Source organism: Drosophila mojavensis, unplaced genomic scaffold (assembly GCF_018153725.1).
Source record: "Drosophila mojavensis isolate 15081-1352.22 unplaced genomic scaffold, ASM1815372v1 contig_74, whole genome shotgun sequence".
NCBI lineage: Eukaryota > Metazoa > Arthropoda > Insecta > Diptera > Drosophilidae > Drosophila > Drosophila mojavensis.
In genome coordinates this window covers 3364683-3375304 of record NW_025318899.1, presented here as the reverse complement: position 1 = coordinate 3375304, position 10622 = coordinate 3364683, and the positions used below count along the sequence as shown (strand labels likewise).

The 10622-nt window shown below is 34.8% G+C and overlaps 1 protein-coding gene across 4 annotated transcripts in view; it reads right to left on the bottom strand.

Moving 5' to 3' along the window:
• Window positions 1-1069: 1069 nt before the first annotated feature.
• The window catches only part of LOC6581299 (triple functional domain protein), a 46725-nt gene continuing 37172 nt past the window's right edge, over window positions 1070-10622 (bottom strand). For 3 of the 4 annotated variants that reach the window (XM_002007005.4, XM_015161750.3, XM_015161751.3), the window contains 9 exons: window positions 10245-10350; window positions 9885-10121; window positions 3086-3151; window positions 2869-3012; window positions 2680-2798; window positions 2502-2612; window positions 2232-2421; window positions 1788-2168; window positions 1070-1718 (listed from right to left, as the gene is read on the bottom strand). In XM_002007005.4, the coding sequence (XP_002007041.2) occupies window positions 1515-1718; window positions 1788-2168; window positions 2232-2421; window positions 2502-2612; window positions 2680-2798; window positions 2869-3012; window positions 3086-3151; window positions 9885-10121; window positions 10245-10350 (1558 nt within the window). In that variant the 3' untranslated portion in view covers window positions 1070-1514. Of the gene's footprint in view, window positions 1719-1787; window positions 2169-2231; window positions 2422-2501; window positions 2613-2679; window positions 2799-2868; window positions 3013-3085; window positions 3152-5123; window positions 5383-9884; window positions 10122-10244; window positions 10351-10622 lie in introns of those variants that run through there. The other variant, XM_015161752.3, reaches the window with a different exon arrangement.

The following is a 10622-nucleotide window of genomic DNA, read 5'->3' as shown; positions in this document are numbered from 1 at the left end:
ACTGTCAAACCAACGTGACTTAAGCTGACTTATCGCATACGCTACTATACTGTACATGCCCCTAGAAACGACTTATCTAACTAAGAAAACTATAACGCACACCGAAGACAGATATTATAGATAAATACTCTGTCAAGTTTTCTGCCTAAAACCATATTTTAATTAATAAAAAAAATATATTTTTTGTTACCTTTCAAAAACTTATTAAGATTACAAATATATATAACATACATTATATATAATAAACATTGGGGCTGACAGTTGTGAATGAGTGTGGGATAGTGTATAAGAATGATGTTTAAAACATAATAAAATCATAATGAGCGAATATAAAAATTAAAACAAAATTTCTTTTCATATCTGAGTAGATTTAATGCTTATTTACTTTTATTATTTAATTAAATTAAAAACTGAAAATGTCTATTCTGTTTTTTTTTTCTTTTGATTTACTTTTAAAGCTTAAATATTTTATATATATTAAAAATAGACGTACATATGTATAAAGTACAAATACGTGTATGTTTTTTTTTTTCATATAAACATAATTTAAAGCAAACTTAAATTAATTTCAAAATGTTTCTTGCACTGTTTTGTTTTGTTATTCTTATTATGTTTAAAGATAATTACAGAAATCACCTCGATTTAGTTAAATTAATTAAATAACTAAACATGCAAATGAACCTAAAAACTAAACGTACCCATTAAATACTTTAATTAAATTTTATATATATATATTATATGTATATAAATTGTGATTGGTTGGATTGTTTTGTTTTTGTTGATTTGATTTTTTCTTATGTTTTGTTTAATTTGATTTCTTTTTAAGTATTTCGTGTATTGCTTTTTGATTGTGAGTAATTTCTTTGTAGGAAAAATATAAATGTATATAATATAAAAAATAAAGTAAAAGTATTTTGAAAATAGGAAATTAATTTAAGAAATGCACATCATATATATTATTTATATTCATATATACGTATTCTTGAGCATATAATACTTTTGCTTTGCATTTAACACGAAACAGAAAAATCGTAAAAAAAAAACAGTTTTGGAAGCAGTACAAGAATAGTTTAAAAGATTGGCATTTAAAGAAATTATATATTAATTTAAATAACTTAAATTTTCCTTTTGTTTGTTTCTTTCACATCATACGGAAATTTTTCAAACAGCCCTCGTACATGTAAAATAATAATTGGAGCATGAACAAAAATAAATAAATTACAAGCTACATACAAATTAGGACTTGAGTATGTGTGTGTTGGTGTGTGTGTGTGTGTGTGTGTGTGTGTGTGTGTGAATCAGACAAATTGCGAGGCGGAGCGCTCACTAGAAATTTGATTTTCTTTTATCTTTTGTTTTCTTTTTTACGGATGGACCCAAAACATGTTGTTTTGTATTTTCTAAGGAAACTACAATCAGCATAGATTGCAGTACTTTTCTTATATAACTTTTGTTTTCTTTTGGAATTCAACACTGCGCGTGTGTGTGGTAGCTGTGGTGTGTATGTGTGTGTTTCATTTGCTGAGTGGATTGATAAGCTGTAATATTAAATCGTTCTGCTGCTTGACTATCTTGTTCAGCGTGTCCAACCACTCGTTGTAGCTGGCCTCCGAGCTCGCCCGGCACTCAATCGAAACGGGTGGCTTATTTGGATCCGTCGATTTGATACGAAAACTGTACGAGCTATCCTTCAGACTGTGCAATTGCATGTGATTCAGCTGCCATTAGAAGAGAATCAATTAATATTCACAATAATTCGATTTCTATTCGAATTTGATCTAGCTCACCTGTATATGTGTACGATATTTGAATACGGGACTGCTAAACTGCGTCTTTTGCTTTTGTATGTCCGCAAAAATGATGACCTGTTGGAATAGAAAGACCTGCAGCTCGCGCTGCTTCTGGCCCGCATCGATGGCACAGGTGAGTGTGCCCTGCAGGAACAGATTGCCCTGGGCCGTAAGTTCGCCATCGAAGTCTTGCAGTCCGCGCAGCACCATCATCATGTCGTTGACCTTCTTAACCACATCCTTCATTTGCTCGCTAGCCTTCATCAGCGTGGCCACCTCGTTTTGCAGACCCGCTCGCTTCGTTTCGCGCAGTATCTCATTGATCAGCAGCACGTATTTTGTGATGCGCTGCACGGGCGTTATGATCAACGTGCTCAACTGCCAAAAAAGAGAGATCGAAATTAATATGTTTTATTAATTATTTAGACCAGTTGCACTTACATCCATGCGATGTCCCAGTTTCTGGCGTATCTGATCGAAATACTGATAATGCGCATTGACTATAAACTCCGATAACGGCTTATTGCTGCAGAAGTAATAGTACATGGTGAACTTCTTGGCAGAGCTCTCGATCAGCGGACCCAACTCAGCTGGTGACTTTTGACACTGGCGCAACAATATCAAAAATTTACTAAAAATAAAAAACATAAATAAAAATAAAGAATTTTAGTTAACAATAATTCAAGCATTATATATATATGCTCAACTCACTCTCTATGCCATTCGTAGATCTCTTTGATGTTATTGAATACCAAGTCCATTTTGCCGCCCAACAAGTCCACAGGTCTCGGTATGTCTTTGTTGTGTATTTCCTCCATGTAGCTGCAAAGGAAATTCGATACACATTATAAATTGCAGCTTGAGGTAACTTTGATTGAATTTGACTTACCCATTGACTATCTTAGACAGATCCTGGACATACGACTCCTCGGTAGCCACCAGCTCATTTAAAGCCAATTGACGTCTGTTGAGAGCGCTCGTTTTGCTATCGCTGGGATCTGTTTTGTTCTATAAAAGAATTGCGCTTAGTTTGCGTTTCTTTTGTTCAGTTGGTGGATATATAGTATGCGATGCTTACCTTGTCATTGTTATCCTGCACAAATCCCAATTCGGCATTTGAATGGGCACGTCCATTGGTGGCCGCATTGTCTATGGCGGCGCCCTCGCTGCCAGCCTCACCTGCCGCACTGCCATCGACGCGGCTGTTCGATTCGTGTTGTTCCTGTCAAGTTGCAAAAAGTTAGAATGCACTCGAAGTCTTACAATGTCGATTCAAGTTCTTCAACTGTACTTACGCGGCTCATTCTGACAATTTGTTCAATTTCCGATAGCGGATTGCCCTCTATCTTGCCCGTGCTTGTCTGCAAGTAGAAACAAGAAATGTAACGGGAAACCAGCATTAGAAACAGGATACACAAGCAGTTGATGCAGCTTTCAGCTTTCAGCTTGCAACTTGCAACTTGCACCTGGCAACAGCTGCTGTCCACTCGTAATGCAAATATGGTAAACTCAATTGAAACTTGATTTTCCAACGGGCTCTAATTGAAAAACTTTTCTCTGAACTGCGCCTCGGCTAGGGCCAAGGAATTCGCATATTTGCATGAAGAAGGTTGTTTTTTTTTTTTTTTTTTTTTGTGAATGCGAATGCGAACACAAACTACAGGTAAGACTACACGTCGAGCTGGAAGTTCTGCCCGTTTTCGCTGTAAACAAATATCATCATCAGCAAGCAAATAGCAAACAGCAGGTGTTTATATTAGGGCTGGCAAAACAGTTTCAAAATACAAAAAACAGTCTAGATGGCCTGAATAAAAAGTGGCTTTTATAATATATTTCATTGAAATCAAAAATTGTGATTTTTAGAATAAAGAATAATTCTACCAAAATTTTAGTTTATATTAAATATTTGTGTTAGAAGTTTAAAAGTGCTTTATTCTTCTTCTTATTTATGTGATATATTTCTATATTTTATTTTAATTTGTAGAATAAAGAATAATTCTACAAAAATTTTAGGTTATATAGAAGTTTTAAAGTACTTTATTTTTGTTTATGTAGTATATTTCTATATTTTATTTCAATAATATATCTATTTATGCATTATTATTATTATTATTTTATTAGTTATTTATTTATTTATTTTTGTAAAAATCGGAACAATTTCTTTATTTTATTTTAAATATTATTTTAATTCTATGCAAAGAAAAGTTTTTTTTTTAAGAAATACCCTAATTCGAGAGTCCACTGTATGCAAAAAATATGCAATTGTTTAGTGTTTATTCTGAGATATTCTCACATTTTTAGTACGTTATTTGCGTATTCGTCAATAATCAAATTTTTGCATTTCATTTTCATTTCAATGGGAAATTTATTTACTTTTCTAAACAAAGTTATTGAATCAGAGAATTAATTTTAAGGTTTATTTCTTATATATAAAATCAGCTAACAAAAATGTTTAAGCAATAATCATTGCATGCATAGGCTTAAAGGCAAAAGCTGTCAAATGGTAAACACAATATACACTGAGCCAATATTTGTTGACTTTTGTCAGCTTGCAAATTGCAGATAAAAATTGTGTAAAAAGCGCTTGTTGCCTTTTGGGTTTCTTTTAGGTTCAAAGTGTATATATATATATATGAATATACATATATAGTTTGAGATATATACATATATATTCATAACACCGTATTTTTGCCTGCTTTTGTGTATTTTGCGATAAGATTTGCGTTTGACCAAGCCACGAGTCATCAGCGTCTGAAATTACGTGTATTTTGCTTGAGGTGTATATATTACGATATTTTCATATACAATACTATATGAATAAATATAGTAGAAATAAGCAAATCGTATAAAACATAAAGAAAATTGTTCAATGTATAATATGTTTACACATTTCACAAATTTGGGAACATTTTTGTCATCAACTAGAAAGATTAAAATCTAGCAAATAGGTATTCAGTTTAAGCATTAGAGACAACGTTAACCGAAATGTTTTCAGATAACACAGGCACAGGTCAATCCTTATTTATGTAATTTTTTCTTCACAATACTTCACTTTTATTCGACTACATTTCGTCATATTATTTATGGTATTTGCCAGTCAGGCATAAACACAAATTGTATCCCATTAATTTTAGAGTATTTGTTAGTTACACACAGTCGACTACCTTTCTAGACGGTTTTAAAAACAGTTTCTCACAATATTTTCGGCATCTTCTTTTTCACACGCACATCCGACAACATTTATACACTTCTAACAACACTTAGGGTATCTGCTAGTCACACACAATTCGACTATGCACTCTTGCTTGCATTTCGCTGCATTTTCAGACTTACGAATAGGCGCAGAAAGCAGCTCATCGCACGTGTTTATATTTTTCAATATTTCGCTTTTATTTATGAATTTTATTTTTATCTCCTCTTCCTTCTTGCGCTTCTTCCTCTTCTGTTTCTGGCTATCACGCGCCGATTTCGTATAATTGTCTATAATAAAATTTTAATTTTTCAGCGTTGCTGTTGCACTCTTTATAAGGATTGGGGATCGGTTTGTCATTTTGACAAGAGCCCAAATTCATGACACGAAACGAACTGCACATCCGAACGCCAACTAAATAACTAACTGACTATATGACCTGTGTGTAGTTGGTACGCATAATTTTTATGTGTGATTGTGTTTGTGTTTGTGTTTGCACTCATACACACGCACACAATTTCGCTCACAACACACTCAAGCACACCCGCACAGCAATCAAAGAAACTCTCAATCAACGCTTCGCAAATTGTGGACAAGCGTTAAAATAATTGTATTGAATATACAATTGAGCAAGCAGACAGAGAGAGAGCCCAAGGGAGACTAAGAGAGAAAGAGAGAGGGTGAGAGTGTAGGGTGTAGAGTGCCGAGCGAGAGTGAGAAGAAAGAGCGCGCGGTTCTTATATAGGCTTGTCGCTTTTATTGTGTGTATAAATTCTTAAACGTATACATTAAAAAACACCTACAATATCATAGAAAATATACTAGAAAACAATGGACGACTATGATATACCCTAGCAAATGTTAAACAATTTCTAAATTTACAAATTCTTCAATCTATGATATGTAATTTAAGTTAAGTTAATAATAATTAAATATCGAAAATTTTACTAACCCAATTTTTGGCCAGACTAACAAATATCCTAGATTAAAACATACACCCTTTAAAACTTATATCAATTAAACAGATGAAAATAATAAAATGTGAATATGAATGTTAGTACAACTCACAAGCAAAATTTTCCTTAACAAGCATATACCCTGTAATTTGTTTTGATAATGTTTTATTCAAGATATACAGCACTCTTTCACTATCGCACACCCCGTAAATCAATAAGTTTACAACTGATTAATAATTATAATGATTGTATATCATTATCATCATATCAGCATTTGTTTGACAGGGTGAAAAACGGTAATAATTTATAAAATAAAATTCAACATAAATTAATATCCTACAGAGCAAACATTTTAAAGTATAGATATTCATAATACCCTGGTTTATTCATTGACCCCTTAGCAGCATTACATTTGTATTATTTAATCAGTTTGAGTATGTCAAGTATCGAAGTGCCCTTCGTCATAATATACCCTGTATAAATAATATAGTTTAAGTGCTTTTACGACAATTTAGTGGCAGAAGAGTTAAGTAATTCTGAGTGGAAATAAATGCAAGTACTTTTAAGACTATTTTAAAAACAGCTTGGGGCCCTTTCTTGCTGTTGAATCACTTAAACAAATTGAAGTTCCATGGAATTGGCGCACTTGAAGGTCAGACATTTAATTCGTGCGTTTTCCTAATTGGATTATGCGATTCTGATAAGGGCAAGCATTGAATTTAACATGGATAATGAAGAACGTTGCCAAATGCGTTTGCCACCGCGTCTAATTAGGTCAAGAGGGTGGCCTATAGCAGGGCGTGGCAGCTACTCAAGGCGAAGTTTGCAATTGGCTGATGTCAGAGCGAAAAAAAAAAGAGAACGAAAACAAGAACAGGAACAACAAGGGACTATTAAAATTTAATGGATATGTAAATATATAAATAAGAAATATAACTTTGGGCAGGGGCAACTAAACAAAGGTAAGACAGCCTGAAAACCCAATTGCCAATTGTTTCCAAAAAGTAAAACGAGTTAACACACAGCAACAACAATGCATCGATAATAATAATACTATACAAATATGCTAGCCGACCTAACTGGGTTAACAACAATAAGTTCACACCCCTGTTCCGAAAGACAGATAAACAAACAGACGGAAAAGCAACAAAAACTCAAAAGCAAAACAGAAAAAAAAAACAAATTTTAAAATTCGAAATAGCAACGAAAAGAAATGAAAAAAAAAAAAGAACAGCAAAAATTTTTACAAGGTAATGCGAATTTACATTAAATTCAACTAATAAGCCATAAAATAGAAAATGAGTGAGAGACAGACAGGGAGCAAGAGAGCGAAGGGGAGGAATAAAAGAAAAACAGACACAGACGACATTAAATTTATTGATGAAAATGAAGGCAACGTCGGCGACGGCGTCCAAATGGCGACATAAGTCGCATTGCCGTCACACACACAGACACACACTTAGACATACACACAGAGGCAGAGAGAGAGAGAGAGAGGGGAGCGAGGGAGGGAGAGCAGTCATTGCCTTGTCTTGTTAATGGCATCTAAAGACAATATGGCGACATTCAGCATTAGAGCATTTCTCAAGAGCTAATCGTAATGGATATGTCATTGATTTGCGCCCAAACTTCAACAAGTGTCCAAAAATATCAAAACCGAAATTGACAATCTCAATTGCATAGTTGAAAAAATGATGACCAACAGATACTCTATCTGAGATATCATTGAGTTGAAACATTAAGAAATGGTATAGTATGGGAAAGATGGGATTGATTATATAAGGTACAAAAAGGAGATAAGACATGAGTTGGAGGATTTAAGGTCGAAGGTTGAAAATTCAATACAAACAGAGAATATGTTACATATGAAAAGAGTTGAGGGGATTAAGGAGTAAGACAATATCATATTAGTTTGATGCACAAGAAGTTAAGAGAAGTAGAGTGAGATAAGAGGGAACTTCGGATTTAATTAAGTCATCTAATCAACTTGCTATAGTAATACACATATATCATAAGATACCAAATATTTTATCAAACTCAAATATATCCATCTCCCCTAAAAATCATGTCATATGCCCTGCACATTCCCTACTCATTTACCCAGAGATCTCATAAGCCATATTCATCTCTGTGTATTTCTATTTTCAATTTAAATACCTGACTAAAGAATCAATATGTTCCCACATTAATTCTTCTGAATTCTCACAGTAGCCCCCCACACACAAAAATATATTTTTTACTTTTCACATTTTCCCTCCATTGGCATGACAAATGGTGTTTTTCTTTTCACATTTCCGGCTAATAAAGCGCACAGAGATTTAGTGGCAACTTAGTCTAAAAGTAAAGTACACCAGACACAATGCAAATGAAGTGAGCAAACCACAGTCGAAGCACCTAAAAACCACCCTAACCACCCACACACCCACTCATATACAACTAAATCTGAATGTGAAATTCAGCCACAAAACGTTTTGCCAGCTAATTTGACTGCGCAAAATTTATGCGTCGTTTATTACGTGGTGTGCGTGTGTGTGTGTCTCTGTGTTATTGTTGTTGTTGCTGTTCCTTATTGTAGCTGGCGTTGAGCATCTAAGTATTCTTTCCTACCTCTGTCTGCCCTCCCTCGCCGTCATTGGCCAATCGTCTGCCCTCTCCCCCCATTCCACCCCATCGTCATTCTCAGTTGCTCTTGATGAGTGTGTAAACAATATAAAGTGGCGCATTTATGGGCAAGGTGGCACCACCCAACCGCCGACACCACCTGCTGAGATCTGCTTTATTTGCAATGCTTTCTAATTGAGCAAAGGCAACTCGTGCTCGGATTGCCCAAGCACAAGAGCTCCATGACGCGTCAGCCTCTGTGTGTGTGTGTGCGTGTGTGTGTGTCTGTGCCTTGCTTTTCTCTCTAGCTCTAGCCAGTGGCTGTGGCTGCTGCTGCGGCTACGTCTGTGGCTGTGTTTGTGGCAACTGTTTTGATTTGTATTGGGAAATACACATTTAAACAAACATGCTAAAGACCAAAACAAACAAACAAACACAAGCACACAAAGGCCACAAGATGCAAAGCAACAGCAACATCAACAACAGCCAAAGAATTCACAAACTGTTTATAAATTGAGAGCACAGTTCTAAAGGAAACTGATGCGGCTGCTCCGGGATGCTGCTACGAGCTGTGTGTTTAGCATTAGAAATGAGTGCAAAGGCAAGAAGTGAATGGATTTCGTACTGCTCTAAAACTCTCTACGTGCACTTTGCTTCGAGTGCGAAGAATTAATTAATTTAAACTGAAATGAAAATTTGTAATATACTAAAATAGTTTCTTAAATAATTTCTAAGATAACTTTAAAGTTATTTGCGGATTTTACGAACTATTTAATCCCTGTTTGCTAAAACAAAATCTGCAGTTTAATTAAAGAAAATTTTAATAATCCCATCATCGGCACTTAAAATTGACTCACAAAATATTTGCTATATTTTTCTTTTGTAATAAAATTTTTATGTGAATCTTATTTATATTTATATATTTTTAATTCTGATGAGTTTCTTGACTGAAGTCAATTAAATGAAAACATTAATTAATAAACCATCTTTAAAGACTTTTTCGGACAACAATAATTTCTGCTTGAGAAACATTTTAAATGAATATTGTCTGCTGTAGATTTGAGTAAAATCTATAATATATTTAATTTACCTAGGCTATAAATGCGAATATAATATATATTTATAGAAACCCATAAAACCACATACATATGTAGCTATCTACAGACATTAGTTTAACCACAATATCGATATATGCACAAGGACAATATAAAAAAATTTGGCAAAAAAACCTCTGAGTGAGACTCTGATATATAAATACATATATACAGATATTACAAAAAAAAAAAGAAAAAGATATATATATATATATATATATATATATAAGTAAAACCACATTGAAACACTCACCAAATTGGCGGCGTTCTCCTTGAGATCCTTGGGATATGCGGGCGGTCCATTGGCAATCAAATGCGGCTCCTGTATGGGCTTCATGGGCGGTGGCAGCTCCAAGCCGGCCTCCTCCTCGGCCTCAAAGTCCGGTTGCTGAGCGCTTACATTGGGGAATTGCGATGGCAATTGGCCAACGCTTCCGCTGGCGCCGCTGCTCGTCTGCTCGGCAAGCTCCTCGGTGTGCTTCTGTGTTAGCTAGAAAGCAGAAAGCGTTTTATATTATATAGATATTGAAGCATATATTATATATTTATCTATATGGTATTTTAAACATATATATATAGATAAATATTATTGTGTGTTATAAATAATACTCACTCTCAGATTCTTCTCCGAGGGCTTCTTCAAGAGCGCCTTCTCATTGGGTGATTTCTCCACTTTGCTCTGCGATAGCTTACGCAGCGGCTGCGGTATCCATTTGCGCCTGCAAAGGATAACGAGAAAAGCGAAAGAAAATCCATGATTATTTATTACACTTGGATCTAGCGAATCGAAGGGATCAGTTTTACAGGAACATGCGTATCGCGGTGGCATTGTGCACGAGCTCATCCATTGTGCCACTTTGCTGTTTGTAGGTGTATGTGCTTGTGCGTGTGTGTGTGTGTGTGTGTGAGCGTCGGGGAGAACGCGTCGTATACGCAATTAAAAGTAAAACACCCGACCCCTTGGCAAATTGGCTGTCCAGCTGCGTAGCCG